We start from the raw sequence: 25,850 nt of genomic DNA on the forward strand, positions 1-25,850 counted from the left end.
GCGTCTTTACGGGTGGTGCTTTGTGAGCTGTCGGCACGGCGACGCTCTCGCATGCCCAGCGCTCATTGAGTGAGAGTAGGCATGTAATTCTGTAAGCAGCCAGTAGGGGGCCCGGGGTGACCTCCCAGCAGGACCCCTGTCCTCTGATGTTTCCCACCAGCTTGGTGGCGCCATACATGCCGTGTTCCGTGAGCCTGCCCACGTGTCCGGGGGGTGGGGGGCTGAAATAAAGTGCAGTAGGAGGGTGTCGCCTGCAGGTTGGCCTGCCCGTTGCTGTCTGGGCTGGGTGGACGAGCTTTGTGGAAACTGGGAATGCTGGTGTGGGGGGGGGGTGTTTTGCTGGTCTGCATCCTGTTAATGGGGTTGACTGGGTTTCTTCACAGGAGACTGTGGGCTCACATTCGCGTGGCTCCATGAATCCCCCCCGGTCAACTTACTGCAGATCTGCATATCTTGTTCGTAGCGCAGATCTTAATTGCAGGAGAGTTTTTTTGTCTGCATGTGAGCTGCACGGTGCATGTGAGCTGCACGGTGCATGTGAGCTGCACGGTGCATGTGAGCTGCACGGTGCATGTGAGCTGCACGGTGCATGTGTGCTGCACGGTGCATGTGAGCTGCACGGTGCATGTGAGCTGCACGGTGCATGTGAGCTGCACGGTGCATGTGAGCTGCATGTGCGCAGTACCATGAAGGCACTGTGACTGTCATCTGCACAAGTTCCTTTAGTTCACTTTCCTCTTGGGTCTCTGAATTTTTACTTTTAAACTCTTCTTGTTCTGGCGACTTTATAACATGAATGCGATATGGGTAGAATGACCGTAACCAACTGGGCGGCTCCTTTCAGGTCATGTGACGTATCCCGCATCAGCTCGAACCACATTCCAGTTTCTTTGCCAGTTGAATTTCAGCCGGCCGCTAGCCGGCGTCAGGCGGCGGACAGGGAGGCTTTTTTGTGTACGTGCAGTTCTGTCTCGTTAACTGCCGAAAAAAAATACACACACAGCCTCCCCGATGGCTCCTGTGGACTCAGCAGATTGGGAACGATACCACCCCCCCACCCCCTGGCTTCCCTGTGTACGCGGGCCGGGACACGGGGGCTCGTCCCTCGGGCCGGCTGACGTTATCGCGCTCGCTAACGGCTGTACCCCTCTGCCCCGCTTGACAGGTGCCTGAACGCCTGCACGTACTGCAAAACCAAGCACGCCAGGGGCAACCTGGCCAGCTACCCCGTGGAGCAGCTTGTGGACCGAGCCCGGCAATCCTTCCTGGGTGAGTGTGGCACACGAGGACAGCCAGCCGTCCGTAAGAACAGCCCTCGTTAATTCCGACTTCCATTTGCAACTTTGACACTCAGCATGTATGTATGTATTAACAACATTAGAGGTTTCTGGGAAATATCACCATATCGCACAGTGATCTGGGTGATTAGATCATCTTCGTTGGGTTGTAGGGCGGGGAAAAGAAAACTCCCCTGAAGCAACAGAGCTATTTCTGTAGTTTGTCACCATCATTCCTAGTCACTAGGCAGACAGGCGGGCTGAGAGCCCCTCTTGCAATCTGCTTAGCCAATCAGCATAGCCGATCAGCCCCAGCGGCCAATCGGCAGCCGGTCTCCGCTTGGCCCCAGCAGCCAATCGACGCTGCAGTCTCCAATTGGCAGAAAAGCTGCTGTCCAATCGCGACTGCGTGCGGCCCACCGTCGCGTTTACCTAATGATGTTTTGTGCTGGGTTTGAACAGGTATTGTTTTGGTTGCCCCATATTATCACAGGACAGGGAATTAGGCTTTAAATAAGAACAGCAGGCTGCTGTCTGCATTGGTGTGGGACACCCAGGTCCATTGCAAGTTTGGTTTATGACAATCTGGCTGTGATTTAATCTCCCCTCAGTGTTAAGTCTGTTTAAATCCACTACTGAAACAGAGCTCTGATTTATTACTGTCCTTAAAAAGCGGGGGCTTTCTTAAATAGGATTAGAAAAACAGTCTCAGTTTGTAATGTATGAAAATGTGCTGGTGTTTCGGTCTTGTTGTATGGCGTTCCGGAGCGGACGACGGTTTCAATTCAGACATGAGTCTGAGTCGTGGATGTGACCCGATTCCCCAGAACCCAGTGTACGGAATTGGAACCCTAATGGTCACCGGGTTCTGTGTGTGTTACTCATATCAGTTACTCTGCTGGGTGGGGTGGGGGGGGGCACCAATGTCAGAATTACTCCTCATGCATCTAACCTGTTTCGCAGTTTCTTTCTTTACTGTGGTAATTGCGGTAGTCAGTGATGCTCCACTCTGTAGATTTAATTCCGGTTAAGTGCAGGTGTGTAAATATCTCACCAGAGTTTATCTTGCTACCTTCCGTCGCTGAGGTCATGTTCTCCAGCTTCCTTGAGCCGCGTTACTCGCTGTGGTGCTCGCGGGGAAGGCGTGGCCCTGGTGGGGAGGGGCGTGGGTGGATTGCAGAAGTTCTCTACTGCGTTTGGGAACTGAAAAGAGGAGTGGGAAGGGGGGGGGTGAATACGGAACAGATTGGAGTGGGCCGTTGGTGGTTCTCCGCAAGACGGAGATTGGGAAGTGGGTGTCCTCGGGGGTGGGGGGGGGGGGTATCACATATCACTGTCACACAGTGACCCTTTTAGTGATATATCCACAGTGCCTGATGGGCGACTGTGTCAGTCCCAAGATAATTAAGACCAATTGACTGCTATCTTAACATCAATGTCCCCCACAACTAAGGTTGATCAGCGTGAGCCCAGGGAGGCCTCCCTCCTCGGGATCTGGCCTCCCTCCTCGGGATCTGGCCTCCCTTCTCGGGATCTGGCCTCCCTCCTCGGGATCTGGCCTCCCTCCTCGGGATCTGGCCTCCCACCTCGGGATCTGGCCTCCCACCTCGGGATCTGGCCTCCCACCTCGGGATCTGGCCTCCCTCCTTACTGTTGGCCCCTTATTGGCTCCCGTGTCGTGCAGTGCTGCCCGACGCTCGGATCATCTCGCCTTGGCTCTGCTGGCTTCCGGGAGTGTTTTACTGGCAAGCCCCAGCAGGCGTTCTGCCCATCGCAGTGCTCTGATAGGTTCAGAAAAGGCTTGTGGTGACCCTGGAGCCTATCCCAGCATGCACTGGGCCTGGGAGCAGAGTGGAGGAGGTGTCGGGTGACAGGACCAATCAGCATCATGCGGAAAATAGGTATTTATCCAGAAAGACTTTTCTCACATGTTAGAAAAATCAGCGTGAGAGGCTCCACCACACTCCTGCATCCCACTTCTCCATCCCTGTGGACAGGCAGGGGGTGGGGGAGGAGTCTGTCATTTAATAACTCAAGGCTTGTAGACATACTCCGCCATGCCGTTAAATAATTGGCACCCGATTCCAGAACGTCACACCAGGGACCAATGGTGTTGTTGTCTTGTTGTTTTTACAGACTGGCTGTTTTTTGTTGTTGTTTTAAGTAACTGAAGTCACTTATTTTGATTGTAACACAGAAGTATTTTTATGGGTTGGGTTTTGGGGGGGGTAGTGCTAGTTCTGCTTCACATTAATGACCGTGACCTGATCTCCTCCCCCTCTTTGTGGGATGAACAGTGTTCGTTATGTCGAGTGTCCTGTTTGTTTTTTTCCTTTAACTGCGGAGGCTCTCATTGGCTGGAGGTAACGATGTGAAATCCTCATTAGGACACACAGCAGCCGTTAGTTTCCCTGACATCTCGGGTTGCTGCTGCCTGTTGTCTTTCTGAGGCGATGTAACATTTCACTCCTGTTTCTCGCGTAGTCTGAGGCCTGCTTTTAGCCTGAGGCCTGACATTGGCCTCGACCTCATCTGCTTCCCTGTCCTGCGTGTCTGTCTATGTACAGTCTATGTCTTTATTGTTTTGCTGCCTAGATTAACTGTTCTGTCAGGCTGGAGTCGCTCCTCTTTGGTCCTCATCATCAATGCGTCCTAGTGCTCTAGTCAGCGAAACAGTGTAAGGGCAGCCGTCTGGTGTAATCGAGCTGCGGGGCTGAGATGGTGGTTGGTGCTATGCGGGTAGTGTGCGCGTGAAGCTGTATGAGGGGGCCCCCCTGCTGGCCGGTCCGTTGAGCATGTGAGCGCACAGCACCAGGGTGTGAATGACGGACCTCGCCTCGGATCTGTGGATTAAACGCACTAAATAATAAATCCTCCATGCCTGATGTTGGCCCTTGACGTTTTCCTCTGCCTGTTGCCAGCGTCCCTGTGTTGCGTCTGGTGATCGAGCCCGTGGGGTGTGATGACAGCACATCTCACCGCAGTGCCCCCTACTGACCATCTCGGCGTGTTCATTCTCGCATTTGACTGGCATTTATGCTCAGTCAAACATTTCACCAGTGGCGAGGTTTATTACATGGGCTGAAATTCTTCCGGACTCTTCTGTGACATGGGGAATCCTCTTGGCTTGTTGGGCAGTGTTATCCCAGCCGAATTTAACTAACATTCGTGAGTTACTCCCAACATCAAAGGCCGCGTGGATTATCGTGTTTTATCCCTTATCCATCATTAGCCATTTGCCCACAAGTTTGTTCTAGAAGATTCGTTTGATTTGACAAGCGGTGTACCAGCGTTTTCTCCTCACCATTTCCATACCATCTGTTTATCTCTGAAATGTTAATAAAGATCCTTGTTAATTGCTTGACTGTGGGGTGCCATCGCTTTCCTCTTTATGAAGAATCCAAACAGAGCCATTTGACGATGCAAGTTGCCCGTCCTGCCCGCAAGGGGCAACCCCCCCCCCGGCACATAATGTACGTCTGACTGCTACAGCCTGCAGTGGCAGAATGCTGGGTCTTTGCACTAAAGTAGAGTGCGAGGTCACACTTCCAGTGTGACATGCATCTGATGCGGAGAGTGACTGGTGATGTCTGCCCCGCAATGTCTATCGAAGCTGCTTCTCCAAGGCATAGACGCCCAAGGGAGGTTCCTTTTAAAGCCGGCCTCGGCCAGTGAGTGACCTGCTGCCTGTCCCTAGCGAGCCTTCCTCTACTCGGCACAGCACAGTCCTCCAGAACAAAACAGTGATGGGTTTGTGCGTGCGTGTGCGTGTGCGTGTGCGTGTGCGTGTGTGTGTGTTTTATACCTTCTCCTAATAGGGTGCTAAGGGGTGGGGGTGATAACTGGTGTCCGAGTCTCTAGTATCCCCCCTCCATTTACATAGTCAGGGGGCTTGTGGTTAATCTGGGCGTTTCACTCGATCACACCGACTTTCCTCTCTAGATCACTGGATGCCATGACATAGGTCACTTGCAATGGTGGTCCGGGAGAGATTGCGTTTTATGGTCGTGAAGGATGGGATAGAGGGAGGCGGCTGGCCGGTCGTGAGTGAAACATGCGACTCCATCGCCTCTAGACCATGTGCCCATCCGAGCATCCTGTTGGCAGCCCCTCTGCCAGTGGGTGTGGTTTTGGTGGGACTTCTGGGTGGGTTAAGAGTGTCCCTACAGAAGATGAGTTGACCAACCGCAGATGACATTTCAGGACAAGGAGCTGGCATGGGATGCCCCACCTACAGGTATGGGGCCATCTCTGGCCACTCTGCATACGTCACCCGATACTCCTCCACCCTCCCCGGCATTTTGGGTACCTTCTGTTGCTGTCCCTCTCCGCCCCTCAGGCCTGGGGGGTCCAGCCTTCAGCTGCCTGTGCATTTATATGATTGGTTTGTTTTTGGGTAATTTCACTGATTTCTGAAGCCCTTCGTTTTCCGATTCAAACAGCCCCCCCTCTCCCCCCCCATCACCAAAGCCATCCCCAAGGCTGTGGCATGTGCTAGTGGGAGACACGGAGGCAGGATTGGGATTAAACAATCGCGGCTGCGAGTTCACAGACACCACGGCCTGGCTAAACAAAGACCCCCCCCCCCTTAAATATTTACACGAACGGGAGGTGATGCCTGAGTGGCCTTGCCGGGGGGGTGACAGTGAGCAGATTTGCTGACGCGGCTGGCCTGTGTAGCGCTGTGGCGTGTCTCAGCCTGTTTACCTTTCGTCTTTGCTGTTATTGTGGGCATGGCTGGGTTGCTTGAGGCCAGCTGGCTGGTGATGAGCCCCCACCCCCCCTCTGTTTGAGCAGCTGGGTGTTTTGCCCCAAGTAACAGGGACTGGACAGACTGGGTGATGCTGACGGTGGAAGGCGAGCTGTGCCCCTACGGCTTGCCTGGTCATGTGATCTCAAACGTCTGCCTGCGACCCCTTTAGTGCTGCTTCAGCTATCCTCCACCTTAGGTTCGCCCCCCCCCCCCCCCCCCCCCATTGTGTCCTGTGACATGGTGTTTTATTCCGTTCCTGCGTCTGTGGCTCGTGGGGTCAGAATCCCTCCCTGTCCTTCAGCGCCATGGATCGGCACTGTTCCCTGGGCATGAGAGTTAGTAAAAGTGAACCTTCAGCAATAACCATGCAGACTTTCCGATATATTGCTTTGAAATAATCGATACGCCGCTGTCGATATGAACCGGGAGGCCTTGAGAGGATATTGAAGGCCCCCCCCCCCCCCCCCACAACAGCAGAGGCAGATAAACAGCCGTGGCTTGTTGTATAATTAAAGTCGTCATGACGACAGAGTGGGTGTCTGACCCGTGTCGTGCTGGGTATCACGAAGTCTTCCGGAATAATCCGGAGGATGATGTCTGAGGAACTGCTCGCAAGTTTCGTAACCGGAGATGGATGTGTGGAGGGCTTGGAGGCGGGATGCGGGTATACTCCCCCCCCCCCCCCCCCCCGGAAGGACTCTGCAGCTGACATGTTCTGGTCCAAATCCCACATCCTTGTGATGATACGAAGTCCACGTCTAGAGAGAAACTACCTCGGCTGGGATGTAGAAAGCAGAGAGCTCATTAATAGCAATAATGTTAATTATGAAAATGATGAAGATGGTAAGATGCCTGCTGTGAAATGCTGGTGTTCTCCGGTCCCCCTCCCTGGTAAAGGGGGCAGGGGGTGGGGGTGGCAGGGCCTCATCTGGGTGCTGCCCGTGGCTGCGAGGTCGGACCCCGTCTAGTGGGGCAAGGGAGTGTTTGGCATGATCCAGTAACTGCTGGTTCAGACTGGGGTTCAGCGTCCGTACAAGCGGCTGTCCCCGCGTTGGCACAAACGAGCCGGTGTAACTCTGTCACTGCTCTGCATGTACCCCCCCCTGTGTCACGCACCCGCTGCTGCTCTGACATGGAGGGGGGGGGTGTTTTCACAGAGCACGTGCACCTGCACACTGAGCCGGGCCACGCCCCCCTTCTCTGTTACCATTGGTTGAGTGGAGAATGACATCATCGTTCACTGAGGCCAATGGGGACCCTGTAGCAAGGAGGGGAAAAAGGAAACAGTTTGTCTGCAGTTGGGCGTCTCAATAGGCTCGGGGAAAAAAAAAAAACTCCAAAACAAAGTGTGGGGGGTGGGGAGGGTGTATTGCTTACGGCCTGTGATTTACCGCCAAGCCACCGCACGCCAGTACAGGGGAGCGTGTAGGTAATCTTATCCCAGCCAGGTGGCATCCCCAGCGCACAGGGCACCAATAGCTGAGGGGCAGGGTGTGCCAACACACCATCTGCCAGGCCTCGCCCACCCCCCCTCCCCCCCATGCACACTCCCTTCCCATGCCCAGTGTCGATCTTTAGAAGCACTTTAAGTCTTGTTGCTCTCGTTGACCCCAAAGAGGGGTCCATGTGCGTGTTAAGAACTCCGAAGGTGAATGCCGGGGTTATTTTGCGTCCCTCGCTGGTGGGGGTCTGGATCTGGGTCTTAATCGCCAGGGAGACGAGGGTTGCCGGGCGATCTCTAGCGGGCTGTGTGAGGCAGCCATTGTCCTGTCATGGTAATGGGCCCATTGTGCCGTCAGCTCGTGCCTGGCGTCCTGAAGCTGCCTCGCTCCTCACCGGTGCGAGACACGGAGCTAAACTCACCGTGCTGGCATTTGCACAGCTGCCGGCGGCGTCCCCCAAGCCCCACGTTTAGGGGGCTGCCTCCGAGGATTGTGGGAAGTCCCCCGTCTCTGTGGTCCGTCCGACGTTGCCTGGGGTGAAGTGCTTGCTTGGGGTTAAAGGTGACTGCTTGTCTCTGCTCAGTGGGAGGTCTATGGACTGGGGGGGGGGGACTTCTGGATTAAGCAGGGCAGGTGTGGCATGAACATGGGGGGCTTGGGGTCTTTGACGATGAACACCTGGGAACTGCTTGGGTGGGGGGCGGTGTGATCAGACACGGTCAGTCAGTGGTCAGCGTCGGGTTTGACACGGGGGCTCGGTGCAGCTGCAAGCTAAATGGTGGATACCAGTCCCTCTGGTAGTACAGGCCAACTGCAGCTTCGGGAAGCAGCCACAACTGGGACCAGTTTAACAAAGAAGGGAATTAAACCGCGGCGTGAATGGTGAATACCGTTAGCTTGGCGCCGTGGAACCGCACTCGTTTGGAAAAAATGTTCCTAATTAATCTCCGATTGGGGCGTTCTTCTAATGGGGGGGGCTGTACTGAAATTCCAGTTTCGTGTCCAGGTTAAAAGACAGTCTCATCGCAGACTCTGAGCACGCAAGTGTGATTTAATAACAGCCAGACTTTAATTTGTCCTTTAAATATCTCTCCCTCCCCCCACCTAATAGAAACAGTATCCTTAGCTATTTCAATGTTAGCAACAGAGCAGTCAATTTACTATTTCTTTGTCTCCCCCCACCCCCTTGGGCCTTCACTGTCTGAGGTCTGCCGTTGAAGCGCATTGTTTTGACTGGGGGATGGTAGCGCACTCCCAGCACCCACCTGCAGGTGGCAGCAGTGCTTTTAACTTGCTGCTGCGCAGTGAGCTAATGGCCGTCCTGCCTTGACACGCGTGTTTTGTGGTGCGGCGCTCAGCTTCTGTTGCGGCTCCTTAGGCGACACGCGCTGCACTGGCCGGCAGTTCACCTCTTCTCTGCTCTGGGCCGGTCCCTCACTCACGGGCCAGTGCCCTCATGACACCGAATACCCAGCTTGTATCTTTGTACCTGAATGTCGCCTCTCTCCCCTGTTAGACCCGTATGTTCGCTTTAGTTTCCCTTGACTTACTGTTTTTACATGATTGTACACTTTGGGTCTTATTGGGGTAGTTCAGCACTTGACCCCCAGCAGGTCCTCCAGTTCCTGTCCTCCGTAATGAACTCGAAGGTGGGGATATGGGAGATGTTTCTGTCACTTGATGTAAGAATCCTGGCCCCGATCTGGGGCTCGGGAGATGCCTGTTGGCCGGCTCTGTTTACATTAAATAACGGCTGTTGGTGAATCAGTAGCACTTCCCTGAAAAGCTTTCCCACAAAGTACCGCTGCACGTTTTACTGCGACTCCAGTGCCATGCGGCGTTACCTGCACGTGGGACGCGGTCACCGTGCCGGAGCCCCCATGGCCCCGTGTGCCCCCCTGCATCACAACGCCCGCAGTCGCATGCTTTGGAGACCTTGCCAGCGCCCCCCAAACCTCTGTCAGAGAAATATGATGTGTGAGGCAGTGAATTCACCCCCGACCCCCCCCATGGGTGGACTTTGACAAAGGGGTTCTGCTGAGGTGTTTACTCCGCGGAGCTAATCTTCCGCTAGGATAACAGCTACTTGATACATTTCTGGCTGGTCCTGATGTTTCAAACGCCCACCACCCCCACCTGGGATGCTCAGGGTACCAGATAACATGCTTAACATTTGAATCACTTTATGAAATTAAAGTGCGTCAGTAAATCAGGAATGGGGGGCTGGGCCACAGGGCCCTCTTATGGGGCTATTCTCTGGGGCCCTCTGCTGGGGGCCATTCTCTGGGGCCCTCTTTTGTGGGCCATTTTCTGGGGCCCTGTTCCGGGGGCCATTTTCTGGGGCCCTCTTCCGGGGGGAGTTTTCTGGGGCCTTTTTTTGCAGGCTGTTCTCTGGGGCCCTCTCCTGGGGGCCTTTCTCTGGGGCCCTCTCCTGGGGGCCTTTCTCTGGGGCCCTCTCCTGGGGGCCTTTCTCTGGGGCTCTCTTCAGGGGGCCTTTCTCTGGGGCCCTCTTACTGGGGCCCATTCTCTGGGGCCCTCTTCTACAGCACCTTTCTAGGGATCTGTTCTGGGCTCTTCAGAAGGCGCCCTTTGACCTCTCCTGACGGTGGTCCAGTCTTGTGCCTGCCCAGTCAGTCAGAGCGCCGGTCTTCCTAGTCTCGCTAGCGCCCCCCTCTGTCAGTCAAAAGAAAAGCCAGTCGCGTGTCTTTTTGTGTTCCTGTGCCACCATTAGCTGCCGCTTCTGCCCATCTTGGTGTCCAGGAGGATCCCACATCCTGTTGTAACGAGCGTCCTGTTCTCGGCGTCCCACTGGGGAGGTCCCACGGCCGATCGCTGTGGCGATGTGACCGTCTGCTCAGGTGCTGGGCGCAGATCTCGGCATCTCGGCCGGCTGCCACGAGCCCGCGGGGCCACAGTTAGACTCTGAGGGGTCCCGCGGTAGAACTTGCCAGGGATTGGCTTCGGCGGTGGGGTTGGCAGGCAGGGGACGGGGGCTGAGCTGGGTTGGGCTGGGTGTGAGCTCAGGGAGCTATATAAGGCCGCGTGGGCAGTGTGGGGGCTGCAAGGCTGAGACCAGTCCAGGTGTGCATCCCCACAGCTCAACATCTGCTATAACTCATTGAAGGCGGGGGCGGGCTGCCGTCAAGGGATTGCCTCCCCCCCAGGAGAAGCTGTAGTTAGCTGCTGTTCCGCAGCTGCTCTGAATAACATGTATAGGATGCATTGGGTGGGGGGGGGGAGTCTGGAACGTGTTGGAAGGACACAGGTGCCATGTGTTGTGAACGTCGATCCGATTCTGAGGGGGAGGGGTGTTTAGTCATTAGCATGCGTATAGGCACAGTGGTGCTCTCATCAGTGGCCCCTCCCTGTACTGTACGTACCAGCGTGGTGCTTTTGGAAGCGGGGGGGGGACAGAGATTTGATGTCATATTCCTGACAGTGTGCGCTTGGGCTCGTTTTTAAAGAAGGGGGTGGGTGTCTGTGATCACTTCATATGCAAATGATTTCTGACGAGATCCATAGCTAATGAGCTACTGAAGGGGGGGGGGGGGTCGTGGTAATCCTGGAATGTGCTGCTATGAATGCCGTTAAATTGTGAGTCACCCTTCTGGTCATACGGCGGTATTTACAAAGATGAGTAACAACAAGGCGTGACCCCCCCAGCACCCCTGCTTATGTACGTGCGTATGTACGGCTTCTTATGGCTGCCCATAGCCAATAGGGCACGGGACGTCCCTGTGGAAACACCAAACTCCCCCCTCCAAACATTTATCAGTCACCATTTGTTTTGTTTTCCCCCATTAAAAATACGTAAACAAACAGTATTTCTACGCTGTTCGACAGGAACACCTTCATTTTACATGAATATTTTACAAGGACTTAATTCAGCTAGCAGTGTCGTAACAAAGATTTCTTTAAATTTTAAATAAAGGTATGTTTTATGGATGGGAGTGTTTCACCGCACGCCTGACTGCTCGTTGTGTGTGTTAGCGCTGTGCGGTTCGCCCCCTTGGAATTCTGGGAAATACTGTGTAAATGAATAGGCGTCTGTTTTATCGCTTGTTTTGTGATCTGTACCCTCAGAGCTCTTCCCCGCTTTCCCTGCTTTCTCTCTAGTTTTTTAACCGCCACCCCCCGCCCCCTGCCCACGTTGATACTGTGCCCCCCGAACAGTCTAGGTGGGACGCGGTTTCCTTTCAGGGCGTCTATTTTTGGGTGCGGGTTGCGCGTGTGGGGCAGAGCGTGGCGACTTTGATCAGCGTGTATGTAAACACAGCGTGTGGCTGCGTGAGGCGGCCCGCGCATGTAGGTCACACCTGGGGGGGGGGCTTCGTCTGGACGGGGGGGATGGGAGGGGGCTTCTCAGGTATTTAGGGCATATAAAGAGGTGGGGTCTGTCTGAAGCTGCTGCCTCTTTTTTGTTGATGCTGATGTCTGACCATGTCAAACCCCTTCCCCAGCTTTTTGTGTGAGCAAGTTACTATGGATGCCTGCCCCCACCCCTTTAAACCACCTACCCTGTGCGAATGGCAGACCTTTGCAGAAGTCCTCCCCTCTTTTGATCTTTCTCCGAAAAGCATTTACGTCCTATAAGGGCCCCCTCTCCCCCTCCCGCCCGCCTGCCTGCCCCCAGTGACGCGTGGCAGGGATTTATACTCGGCTGCCACACTCTGCCCACTTAGGGTGTGAACCTCCAACAGCAGATTTGCACTCGCCTGGTAAAATTCCCCCATGAATATGCACCTTTATCAAATTTGTGCATGTGCACGTCACACGTCGGGGGTCACAACCTCGTCACCTCGACACCCGGATACCAACAGGTCATCGAGGGGAAGCTGTTACTCCTGAGAAATCTCCTGGTGCATTATGGGGGAAGGTAAGGCTTCACTGTCACTGTGCGAGCTGACCGTGGTCACAGAGCTGCTGGTGTCCCCATCCATCCATCCATCCATCCATCCATCCATCCATCCACTTCTCCGGTGTTTCGTCGTGCTGTTCATGGATCTTCTTGTAGTAAGTGCCCGACAGATGCCAGTCCTGAGCAGGGCACACAATCGCATGCCAACCCCAACATTGCTGCCTTTTAGTATAATTATCATGAGTAATACCCTTAATGTTTATCACTGCTCACGGAACAGCATTATAAGCAAATAGTGCTCAATAGGCAAGAACAGAACACTGCAATAACTGTGCAAAGACCTTATGTGTAGCTTGTAAATGTTTACCCTGGGTCACTTAGACTTGTATACATAACAGAGATGTTGGGGGTGGGGGTCAGTGCTGACTGGGTGAGTGTTTGATTCTGCACCCTGGTGAAGGTTCTAGCCGCAGTTCTCTGGTGTCTGTTTTTTGAATCTCAGTGTAGCAGCCATATTTCCATCTAGTCATCAACCAATACTGATGCACGGAGTTGATGTGAAAGAGACTCGGGCAGAACCATCAGCAGGGGGCGTCGTCCTCGGCTCATGGAACTTTCTGGATTGGATGTCCCTGGAGGACGGGAGGCCAGTGCTGACGGAGAGGTGTCTCTGTCTCTGACACTGGGTGGACACATACTTTGGACCCTGAGCCCAGATGGGAAAGGATCCAGACCTTGTACCTTTGTGTTTGGGCGGACGGCCCGTCTCGGGCATGCAGGCTCTCTCCCCCCTGGGGGGAGCTCCTGACGCTCCCACAATCAGATTCCATGCTGGCTAAGCCCGAGTGGCCAACGCGGCGGGGCAGGGGGGCCGGATTTAGACCGGGCCGTTCCGCGGCACCTCAGCTGGTTTCCATGGCAGCGGCGGGGAAGGTGGAAAGGTGAAAGGGCCTGATGGTGCTGATAATGGCAGTGTGATTTTCTGCAGGCTTTGTTTGTCCTTTAGTTCTCGTTAGGCGCCCCGGCCGCACACCTCGAATGATCCAGAGCCTTCCGGGAGCTCAGGGGGAGCGGGGCAGGCACAGGGCGATGGAAAGATATCTGTCGAGTGGGGGGTGTCTCAGAGAAAAGCGGAGTGACCTTGTGCAGATGAAAAGCCCATCTGTGGTCCGGGAGACATTAAGGGACGCTTAGTCAGATCAATCCCGAAGAATTGAGGGGGGGGGGCATTAATTAAGACCTTGTGGTAGAAAAATAGGAAGAAAGGAATGGGAGCCTGGCTTGGGGTCGCTCCGTCTTTGTCTGTCGGGGGGGTTGGGGGGGGCGCCTGGCAAACCACACGCCGTGTTTACGCAGCACAAGGCTGAGTGCCGCACTGAAAGGGGCTGAGAGCGAAAGCCACAGAGAGAATAACAGCCCCCCCCACGCCGGAGCATCCTTGGGAAGCCGTGTGCTTTGTCTGCCAGGCCCGAGGCACGTAGGCGCCTCCCTCCCTCCAGCGCTGTATAAATTTTGGAGGTGGGGGACTCAAGGCTGCGTTATGCTTTCAGTTTTGGTGTTGGGGGGGCATCCTTGTAGGACTTCCTACTGGGGTTTTTTTAAAGGTTCTCCGGTGTTGTTTTTTTTTTTGTGGGGGGGTGGTTATGCTCCCCCCTTCAGGAGAGTGGCGCTGATCCGCAGGTGTTCCGTATGACTTTTCCTCCTCCTAAATGTCCGGCTGCCGTGGAAACGCCCGGCTCGCGCGATTGGCCACTTGTCCGCCGACGTGATGCTTGCTGCTCCCGGTGACCCAGCATCTCATGGGTACTTTGCCTAATAGTCGTCAGATGTACGCCAACGCGTGTGCGGTGCCAGGCTTCCTGCCGAGCTTCCCGTCATTTACGTGGCAAGCAGTGTGACCGGCACCCGGTCTCTCACCGCCTGACCGCAGCTTTAGGCCCCGGTGAAGGGCCGCGATCACATTATGTCCCGGTCACAGAGATTCTTTGCCATGACACGACTGTACTGACTGTGCCCTCGGTTAACTCAGCAAATACAGCAGATATTGAGCTGTCTGCCTCTATTTATGCCGCACCCCCCACGTTAATGCTAGCCTCGGCACCAGTGAACCGAGTCTCAGTAGCCAGGCCGGCAGTGGTCTGGGGGGTGTGGTGGGGGGGGTCTGACATTTCATCTTGGGTCCGGCAGCAGCGGCAGTGAATATCACATCACGTCTTCGGAGGGCTGCCGCTTGATTGATATGTCAGGTTATGGCATCAAGGCTGGTTTGATTGGAAGGCCGGTGGGGGGTGTGGGGGTAGGGTGGGGTGGGGTGGGGAGATCCGGAAATGTTGCTGCGGGATCGTTAGCCTTACTGTCTGGACTGGGGCTGGGGGGCAGCGGCATTGAGAGTTTTCCTGACGGCCACGCCACGATGGGTGAGTCCAGGCCGCGGTGTGGCATAATTAGGGCCCCCAGGGGCCTCGGTTCAGCACTCCTCCAGTGAGCATGTGGCCCTTCCTTTGATCACCTTCTTAGCTGGATTAATTCTATAGGCTGCACAGTCAGTTCGTATGGTCAGTGTACAATGAGCAGCAGTAATGTCAGGATGTTGATGGAAGCCCCCCTCCCCCCCAACTGACACCGCCCTGTCTGTCTGTGGCCTTCACGCTCTAACACCCCCCATTTGATGTTATTTGTAAGAAGTGAGAACCCCCCCCCCCCCCCCCCTCCGCATCCTGATCAATAATGTAGCACAGCGGCATGTCTTGCACATTTAGGTGCTTTCTCCCCTGGGGGAGCAGTGGTAGTCGAGGGCAGATACAGCCCCCTCCTCCTTGGAAGGCTGTCGAGCTGTGAATCAGAGGGGCTCCTCGGTGGCAGGTGGGGGGACAGATTGGCTTCTCCCTTCTTATGACTTTCATCCGCAACATCTGTCCCGCTCAGGACAGCCTGAAGAGGCATCAGTCACCAGCTGTGGTGGTAGAACTGGTGACGATGACTGTAATAATGACAGAGACCATGATAATAACGATGACTGTGATGCAGGGCTGGGCGATATCACATTCATATTATATCGCGCATGCTCAATAATCACCAGGGATTCAGATGACGGGCAAAATATTTGGCTGGACGGCAACTTTTTCGCTACTATGCCGATGTTTATATATACCTAAAAATTTAAGCGGATTAGTAGTACAGCTAGAAAATTAATGAGGCATTTTATGACGCCCAAGTCTTCAGTATAAATTCGGCATATCCTTATGTTTTAACAAGCAAAAATTGCAAAAACTACTGCCACACCACCAACGTCTTTTACCTTATTTATCCATAAGATCTCCTCTTTAAGGGATGTTGTGGCTGCCGAGCTGTTCTTCATTCCTGCTGCTTCATTCAGTGCTGCTTTTTCGCACTGAAGTATCCCGAACTACAGAATACCAAACAGTATTATGTGGTGTGCCCCGCTGACTGAAATGAATAAACATAAAGATACGCAATTACTTATATTACACTTATATTTTACCTATACTTAATTATGCAGATCACTAACTTTTGGGTGTCTCCAAATGCATATCGCTGACATTTTAGGCGTACTTTTAATTCTGTTTACCAAATTGTGGGTGTAAGTAAGCATCTGTATAGAACCGAAAACCTGGCATCCTGGCAAATGTTTCGCCCTGGTGATTATTGCGCATGCGCGATATGCTATGATGTGATATCGCCCAGCCCTAATGTGTTGATGACGGAGACCATGACGATGACTGTGATAATGACGGTGACCATGACGATGACTGTGATAATGACGGTGACCATGACGATGACTGTGATAATGACGGTGACCATGACGATGACTGTGATAATGACGGTGACCATGACGATGACTGTGATAATGACGGTGACCATGACGATGACTGTGATAATGACGGTGACCATGACGATGACTGTGATAATGACGGTGACCATGACGATGACTGTGATAATGACGGTGACCATGACGATGACTGTGATAATGACGGTGACCATGACGATGACTGTGATAATGACGGTGACCATGACGATGACTGTGATAATCATGATCACTGGCCGAGCTTCTGCTCCTGCCCCCTGACCCCATCTGTGATGTGAGTGAGAGAGTGGAGAGAGAGAGAGAGACCAATTCCATTTGATGGCATTCCTCTCTGCTCCGGTTACCCCATAACGAGGCCCATCGGCAGTCATTAAGAAAGCTGTGGATTGCTAATTAGACAACAATGCCCCAGAATGTCAATGAGCCTTTAATGGTCCCTGATACTTCAGATCTGCAGATTAACTTTGCTTATTCCTGCCCTGTCAGGATGTCGATGACTCACTTAATGGCCTTATCTGAAGTTTTGTAACCTGTTTACTATTTTCCGAATCTATGTAGGTGTGGAGTCACAGGTGTTTGAGGGTATGTGGCCTCATTGCAATTAGTTTTCTTATGCAGCTGAAATGAGTGTTATGTTGATAGTATCTTTCCAGGTATTTACTGAGTTCAGTTATCCTCATAAATGTCCTGGTGCAATGGGTCTGCTTGCGTTCCAAGAATGTAACTGTCAGGCACTCTGTCCGATGAAAGGATAAATTTGGGGAAAGATACTAAACCTTGAATACAGTACAGTACAAGTACAGTAAGCCCTTCACTTTTGTGAATTTGACATTTGCACTTTCGGTTATTTGTGAGTTTGCCGTTGAAAATTAAACGGGAATATTTTTGGAGCTTGGTGAATGATTGCAGAAACTCACAGACGACGTGACATGCAAAAACAATAATGAAAATGATTTAGATCACATAAAATCATATACGTAATATAGAAATATTAGTGATATATAATATGTGTTAGTGCATGCTATATAATATTAAGAGTCTTGGCTTGGCTTACCGTGCATCGAGCACCAAGTGTTGTTTCTGGGAGTAACTTTTAAAACTTTGTCACATAAATTTTGCACTTTTAATAGTGGGTGCTAATGTAAAACTCCCTATGTGTACATGCAGGAGCACAACGTGACAGCAGAGTGTACAGTACAGTACTGTCTGTTTTGATATTGGTAACGAATAAGACCGTATGTGTTATTGAGGCTCGCAGACGATTTTAAGGGGGCCCCAAATATTATTCACGAATTTTCACATCCGCTGGGACCTTCCACCCCTAACCCCTGTGAATGAGAAAGGGTTAGACTCACCCCCTCCCCCCATATTCCCCAGTTTAGAAAAACAGAAACATGCTACTCCCCAGCATTTGCCATCATAAAATGATTATACAATCTTGGTAATTACTGCAATTAAACACTGTTGTAATTAGTACAATTTCACCTGCCATTGCAAATTAAAGATCAGTGGAGTTTATTGATAATGTATTTTTTTATTATTATTATTGTTATTGGGAATGAATTGGCTTTCTTATTACGGCTATGGAGAATGGTCCAGTCTCCCATAATGCACCGGGGCGATAAGCTGTACTGGCCTGAGGCTCTGACATCTATCGATGCATTGAGATAAAAGCTGCATCACGGAAGCAAGACTGACAGGTAATTAAATTTGCCTGAAACAGTGAGTAATTAGTGCACGCTAATCACCACACGGTATTCATTAGTCTCAGGGAGTTCAGACAAACGATACAATTAGCGTCTTAAAGTGTTTCGAAAATATTTTCGAATCAGGCTGAAAGCGTGCTGGGTTCGGAGTCTGTTTGTCGGAGCTTCGATCAGGAATATGGCGGATAATGGCATACTCGGAAGCCCGGCACACCTGTGATCCTCTCTCTCATCCAGGGGGCGGTGCACTCAGCCATGCGTGGGTGGGAATACGCCATGTGTGTTCTACAAACATCCTGCATCCTGCATGTCGCAAGAGAACTAAACAGAAATTACAGAAAACAGCTTCTGTCCCACTGGTCGCACACCTGTCCTCTGGTCACACGCCTGTACCCCCTTTTTAATTGTTCCCTGGGAATCAGGCGGCACCGTGATTATCGTGAATCATTACGACATTCCGCTCAGCTTGTGGTGACTGCCCTCCTAACCCCCACACCGGCCTCCCGAAGGCTTCTGCTATGTGTATTCGCTGCTTTTTTAAATTTATTTTATTTTCCTTAACCACCACAGACAGGGTTGTGTCTTGAAGCTGTGTAGCTATGGCCATGGGGACGTCTGGCTTTTCGTTAGTGGGGGGGCAGACTCGTACGTGAAGCCGCCCGGGACTCTCCGTCCTGGGCACTCACATCTCCGTCAGTGTGGTGCGGTTAAAGCAGGCCACGTCTGACCCATCATCCAGCGTCATTACCATCCCCAGGAGATCCCCGTCATCACACTTTTCCCATGATGCATTGCGGCAGTGGGCCTGTGTTTGTTGCCCGAATGACTCCCCCTTCGCCACTGGAGTCCTGCTTGGTAGCCTGGTACCGGCACCGATCTCATGTGAAGCGGCGATTGACGGACAGGTGTGAAAACGTGGGAAAGCCCGGAAAAGTCCTTACACCGCAGCTTTCTGGAATCTTCCATAATCTGGTGTTTACAGACCGAGTCTAATCAGAGCATCAGCAGGGAGCAACGATTTGTTGTGATGCATGCTGGGATGTGAAATCCACCGCGCCTCAGGCTGGCGACTCTGACAGCGTGTGCCAGCATGACCCGAAGGGACCGCGAACATACCGGTGTAGCTAGGCACTGACGTTTTGGCCCTGGGGCCACATTGGGGCTAACGGTTCTGCATCTACCTGCTTCGACACCCACGTTTCTGCCAATGGTCTCTTTATTTCTTCCATTTTTTTTTTTTTTTTTTTGAGGAATGATCATGTCAAAATTCCTCGTTAACAGATGGCCTCTTGGGTAACATCTGGGTCATCTAGCTGTGACGTGTTATATTTTGCAGCCCTAAGTGGATGTGGCAAGACGTCTCGCTTTGTGGTGACAGAGTACAGCTGCGACATCCCAGGTCATCAGCTGTGGGTCTCGGTGGATCAGACTCGAGGGTGGTCAGACTCCGCCCATGAAGCTTGGGGTCCACTTGGCTGGCTTTGGGACTGCTAACCCAGGGCTGTTTCTCTATGTGGGCTGCTGGCCCACGAACGACGGTCCTGTTAACAGTTACCTTTTTCTGCGTCCAGCAGGTGGCGCTGTGGAGCTCTGTCTCATTTCCCTCTTTTTGTGGTGAGAAAAGGGACTCGGTGTCATGCTCTCTCATGATGCTCGCCAAGCGATGCCGGGGGGGTCAGCTGGGGGCTCTCGTCTTCGCCTCCCCCTCCGTGGCCTGAACGCGGGATGCGATCCTGTCAAAGTCCGTCACATCTCACTTTCAGAGTGAGCAAAAGAGGAAGGGAGGGGGAGAGAGGACGGGCGCAAAGCTGGGGTCCTGAGCGGAAAAAGGAAAAGCGGGAGCTAGAGGGCTGCAATGTCTTTTTGTGGGGAGCTACAGGTGCCCCCCCCCCCCCCCGTCGGACATTATCTAATGTGGCATGTGGGACTCTTAGCTGGCCAGCTTGCAGCGGTACTGGACACCCGAGTCTCGGAGTTGTGTTTAATTTGTATAAGTATTACTAATGTCATTTTGACACCCCCCCCCAGCATCAGCTCTATTTTTAAACTTTGGTCGGTCCCGGAGTGTGGAAGCCATGGGCCATCAATGCACCCCCCCCCCCCCCCCCCCCCACCAAACATAAAGTACGCAGTGACCTGTAATCCGTCTTTTCCAAACCGGATGCATAAGCCCACTCCAAAAGGTAAACGGGAACGGAAGCACCGATTTGGTCACCATCAGGCTGAAGTCGTCTTGTGCATCTTCACAGCCTGCAGTCAGGAGTGTGTGACTCCGCGAAGGTCGCTGGTTCCAATCCCACACTTGGCAGAGCTACCCAAGGCCCTCAACCTTCTGAAAAATCCTCCAGAGGCACCGGATAAATGACTGACCCTGTGGTTAGACCCCAGGCTTCACTCCACTTCATGTCTTAGCAAGGAGAGTAAAATGTGATATAAAACAAACATGTTCTGATATACATACCTGTTCCCCTTCTGGGTACAAACGGAAGATCAAGCTTTTCTTTTTTGATGTGTGTGTGTGTCTTGGGTGCTCATGTTGTTTAGATGTTGTGTGTTCTTTCTAAATTGTTTTAAAAATATTGACCATGTGGGAGGAGTTAGAGGCAGTCTTCAGTTTGAAATCTTGAAAGCCAATCGGTAAGGACCAGCTGTCAGGGGAGAGACCATAATGGGAGGCTGCGTGCATCACTGACGAGATGTTCCGGAATTTTCTTTGGATCTCAGTGATTCCCCGTCCTTTTTGGTTAAGGGCATAGAAACGATTGCAAGAGTGTCCGCGTGGTTAGCACCGGCCCTGGGTGGGGGAGTGCAGTATTTGTACTGTGAAAAGGGTTCACACTTACTGTAGAAACTGTAACATTTTCCAGTGAGGGGTGGGTAAATACTTGAATTTTGTCCCCATTATAAGCGGCCTTGTGATCGGTGGGTACAGTGGGCTTTGCGCCTGTTTGCGCGCCATGTGTCATAGCATTTACATTTAGATTTGTTTGTTTAGCGGGACAGCGTACGAGTGAGACGAGTGAGGCAGATAATACATGGCAGGCATACAAATGTGAAGAAGCCCAGTAGGCTTAAGCGAAGCTAGGCTCAGCTTCCAGTGAAGGACCGTAGCAAGTGCAACACAGTGCATTATGGGACATTGCAAGAACCTGTTCAAATCAAAAACATTGTGAAAACTAAGTTCCGACAAGCTGAGTGCAGTCGACTAAGGAATAGCTGATGAGGAACAGTGAGATTAGGGTGAGGGTGAGTTAACTTGGGTGTCCCCTGAAATGATGACTGATGGCAGCTTGCAGCGCCTAGTTCCTGCCCCTGTTTCCTACCTCCTATGATCTGTGAACCATAGCATCTCCTGTTTTGCGTGTTACTAGGTGTCCATTATGCAAGGTGGAGTTCGCTCAGAGCACCGAGAGAAGGTGGAGTTAGCGCAGATCAATAGAGCAAAAGGTGGAGTTAGCTCAGATCACAGAGCAAATGTAGGTTGGGTCAGAGCACATAGGAAAGGTGGAGTTGGGTCAGAGCACATAGGAAAGGTGGAGTTGGGTCAGAGCACATAGGAAAGGTGGAGCTCAAGAAGCAAAGGTGGAGTTAGCCTAGATCATAGAGCAAAGATAGAGTTCAAATCATGGATTGTGGACCTTATTGTGGGTCACCCCAGCTGACAATCGGCTTTTTACCAAGCCTAAAACGTTATGTTTGCTTTGGACAGTGTTTATTCATAAATGTAAATATTTACTGGCCCTTACAATCTGCATTTATATGCACGCTGCATAACTGTCTAGTGCTGTGAGTGATATGTCCCATTTTTCATTCATAGTGTGAAATGTCATGGCAGAAAAGCTGACAAGCTGAATAACCTTTATGAAACACTCAAATGGGATTATGAATCAGCAGTAAAAGATCTCTCTCTCTCTCTCTCTCTCTCTCTCTCTCCCCACACACACTTGGTTTCCCTCTCTCCTGGAGGGTTAATAAAGATCTTCTCCCTTTCTGACCATCTCTAGAGCAACCTTCATAATTGCCACCTTGTTGGAGAGCCCCCCCCGCATCTTCCTTGTTATGGGTCTGCTGTTTCCCTCCCCAGGAGATCTATCACCTGCCGGGGAGACTGCTGTACGTTGATCCACAGTTATCCATGTGAACACCACCCCCTCCCCCTGGCCCAAACCTGATACTGTGGGGGGGGGGGGGGCTGTTATCCCACTTACATGTCCGTCTGGCGACCCTTCATGTCGCTCGAAAAGCGTGCGGGAGAACACTTTCGTTTCGCTGCGGCAACTTTTTCGTCTGTTTGTTTTGAAACATTCTGGGGCGCAAACAGAACCTGAGGCGATCAAAGGATGTGAGAACTCGTGGTTCTGAGGGAAAAAACACTGGAAGTGTTTGACCTTGGCTGCTTTCAAAACAAATCAAACATCATTTAAAAGTGTAATACGAACCGTATAATAATTTAGCAGGCCGTAGGTGTGTGAAGCGGGGAAAAAAAGAGTGGTACCCGCATGTCCCACAGCCTTTGCGGAGTGTATATTACATATGTATTTTCATTTTGTGTATATGCAAATATATTCTCTGGCAACTCAACCTGCAACCTCATAAATGCAGAGTAGGCTTTACTGGACAGAGCAATACTTTTTATTGCATATATTTATACTTTCTTGAGCCATATTTTCAGCCATTTCTTACCCTTCATTCATATTTATTCCATAAATACGTTACCTCATACTTTGGGATTTGTCAGTGCTTTCTAATTCTGCATCAAATGTTACCCGATTGGATGATTTGAGTCCGAATTCCGATGTACTGATGTTCAGAAGCCAGATTCAGAATCTGAATACTACTATTCTGGGCAGGCAGAATGTTTTCAACAGCTTAAGACGTGGCTACACGTTGTGCTACTACTCACATTTTGGGTTATTTGAATGTTCTCTGGAGGAAAATAGCATTTATGGCTAGGTGCAAAAATATTGTTTTGGTTGATTGGTTTTTTTTTTTTTTTTGCAATGACCGGTGTGAAGGTTGTCAGAACGCGGCTCCGTTTATCGGCGACCTGCACTGATGCTAGAAAGTGCTAGAAAGAGACCTCCAGCGGATGACAGGACCGACTATGCTGCTCTGTCCCAGCAGGTGGGGGGGACAGCGGCGATGTAGTGACAGGAAACAAGGACGCTGGCAAGCGGGGGGTGTGTTTGGGGATGTAGAGGCCGTCCAAAGCATTCCCCTGTCGTCCTGCCTCTCACGTCTTCCGTGAGCTGGGTGCCAGAGCGTTTTAAGGATGAGCAGATTCAGGGAGGCTGTTCCCACAGTCGGTTCCTTCCCTTCCACCTTTTTTGGGCTTGGATGCCTGCCAGCACCCGAGAGCAGCTCCCCACGTCTCCGCCGTGATGTATGATGTCATTAATCCTCGCCGGGAGTTTGACTTGGGGCCCCGTCTCCCGTCTGAGCCTGGCTGGATCAGACAGGTGTCTCTGTCTGCCAGGTTATACATGGGGTGCTGGACGCACCTATGAAGACTGGAAAAGTGGCACCTTTCACTTAAATACGTCTTTTTATTTACCAGGAAGACAAAGCTTTACACTTACGTTAGGTTAATGTTTTCTGTTTATTTTTTTTTGCTCGTTGAGTTTTGTTTGACCAGGTTTAGCAGCTGGTTATGCAAAATGAAAAGGAGACACCGTGAGTCAGGAACACAACTTTTTGGGTGTAGCGTGGCACACGTGGTAAACGTCGGGCTGGGTGCGAGCCGGTGCTCGGGGGCAGTCTTCCATAATGCACCTGGGTCTGTTATCCAGCAGTCTGCCCCCGCGTCTGTCCAGGCGGAGAGAGCAAAAGGCGTCTCTGCGATTCAGGGGTGAGGTGGAGGAACCGGGAATCTTGAGAAACGGTGTGTGTGTGGATGTCGTGACTGCTCCACGTGCTCTCTGGGGAACGTTTCGTGCTCTCGGCCGTGCCCTCTGATGCGTAGCCGTTGGGTTTGCGCGTCGGCGCTGTGAGCGTGAGAGAGAGATGTCTGCCGTAGCACGTGGCGTGTCAGAAGATGCGTCTCCCGTAGACTTTTGCAGAGGGTTGGCAGTGAAGGGCTGAGCTCATGTAGCACATGTCCTGAAGATGATACTGAGCACCTGTTCCAAAGGCCAGGCAGCCTGTTCGCCCTCCTCCGAGTTTCAGTCTAAACAGTGAAGCTTCAAGACTCAGGAGTTTGTTTAGTCAGCATATTTCAATATTCAGCTACACTGTGCGGTGAAAATTACCCTGCCTGCTTACTGGCTCCCGGTAAACACAGATTAAACAAAAAACACAGATACAAATAAAGATCCGTACAGTAAATAAATACAAAGTGCAATAAATACAATTATGAATAAATACACATATGCAGCAAACATATACAGTAGCAGCCAATCACGTGAACACACCTACTTTTAATGCATTTTTGTCTGTTTTAACTGTTATTCTCTTTTATAGTAAAAAGCCTTCAGGCAAGTAATACATATTAAATATTGCAGCTACCAATTCAGTCTCAAAATAGCTTTACTGACTTTTCAGAATTGCCTCCTTTTGCGTCGATGATCCACCTTAGACTCTTTGCATTATTTTGTCCGACTTCCAGATGTAGCACCTGATTTTTTTCCACACGTTCTGGACACAAGTTAGCTACCTTGGTCTTACCCTTCAATCCACCTCATCCCAAACCAGATCTGTATGGATCCGATCGGGGATTGTGGGGGCTGGTCGTCTGTCACAGCACTCCATCTCTCACCTTCTTCAGAAAATTTTTCTACATAACATCAAGGTGTGCTTCTACACCTTACCATGTTGGGTCGTTACCATGTTGGGAAATGATTTCCAGTAGGTGTGTCCAGACTTGACCGGTAAATAACTGGCCAAATTTTAGTGCAACAGACAGCGAAGTGTTGAGGTGCCCTGTGTAACATTGTCCTGGTGGGGGGGGGGGTGCACAATAGAGCAGCACGTCTGTTCTGAGGCAGTGGCTGGACAAAACAGGAAGGGGGGAGGGCATCAAGGCCGCTGCGGTCGGGGGCTACAAATGCAGGCCTATAGAAGTGGTGAGACTGTTGTCAAGGGCAACGTCATTTTTATTACACGTGGAAGACGACATGCAGGATAAAGGAGAGATTTCTGAGGAACGACAAACCCTGCCCCCCCCCCCCCCCAACAGTATCGCCCACTAACCAGCTCTCAGTCATTGTGGGACTTTGGGGGTGGAGGGTGTCCAGTGAATGGTGACCTAAGGGCGCCCTCTAATTACCTCAGCCAAGCGCGTGGCAGCGACTGCCCCAGCCGGGTCAGGGGCCAACCCGCGTCAGCTGAGTCAGGGAGCTCGCAGGGGCCCGTAGGGGAGGACAAGTTTTTCCATGACGCGTCACCTTGGCGGTCCTCGAGTAACATTTCTGGAGGAAACGGGACGTTAACGTGACGTGTCTCGCCTTAATGTTAATCTCTCAGCAGGGTCAGTAATAATGCCCCAAATGACGAGTTTATCTGGCAGACGGTTCTGACCGGCAGGAGAGAACTGGGCTGGGCCTCTTTCCTGAACATTCCAGCTACTGCTTTATCATGCTATGCCGCTGCTCCCTCAGGGGAGACACCACGCGTCTCCCCAAATCTCCTCCTCATCTTGCCCGCGTTTTGTTTGGAGATCCCCGTCTCAGGAAGCAGGGCCGGGCCTCTACCCTCGCTGCCCCCCCAAACCAGCTGTTTCCTCACCCCGCCACGCTCTCGGTGCTTTGCGGCCCCTCCCTGGGGGTGTCCAGTACCCCCCACCCTGCTGGGTCCTTTCCATGTCTGCCCCTCATTTCCATCAGGGCACATTCCTCTCCCTCCCTCCCTGCATTTCTCCCTCTCTCCCTCCTCGCACACACCTAGATTGCGATCATGTGACCTTTACAGCGTTTTTGACGTAAGACTTTCGAAGGCCCCATTTGGAAAGAAAACAGCGCTGGGGGGGGCAGGATAACGCGGTGTTGATGGCG

General features: G+C 52.0%; 1 protein-coding gene across 1 annotated transcript in view; it reads left to right on the top strand.

Annotated features, from left to right (window-relative positions):
- The window catches only part of LOC125748852 (threonylcarbamoyladenosine tRNA methylthiotransferase-like), a 143,112-nt gene that overhangs the window by 68,663 nt on the left and 48,599 nt on the right, over window positions 1-25,850 (top strand). Inside the window, exon 8 of the mRNA XM_049025510.1 lies at window positions 1,166-1,269. Coding sequence (XP_048881467.1) covers window positions 1,166-1,269 — 104 coding nt within the window. The remainder of the gene's footprint in view (window positions 1-1,165; window positions 1,270-25,850) is intronic.

Source organism: Brienomyrus brachyistius, chromosome 9 (genome assembly GCF_023856365.1).
Source record: "Brienomyrus brachyistius isolate T26 chromosome 9, BBRACH_0.4, whole genome shotgun sequence".
Classification (NCBI taxonomy): domain Eukaryota; kingdom Metazoa; phylum Chordata; class Actinopteri; order Osteoglossiformes; family Mormyridae; genus Brienomyrus; species Brienomyrus brachyistius.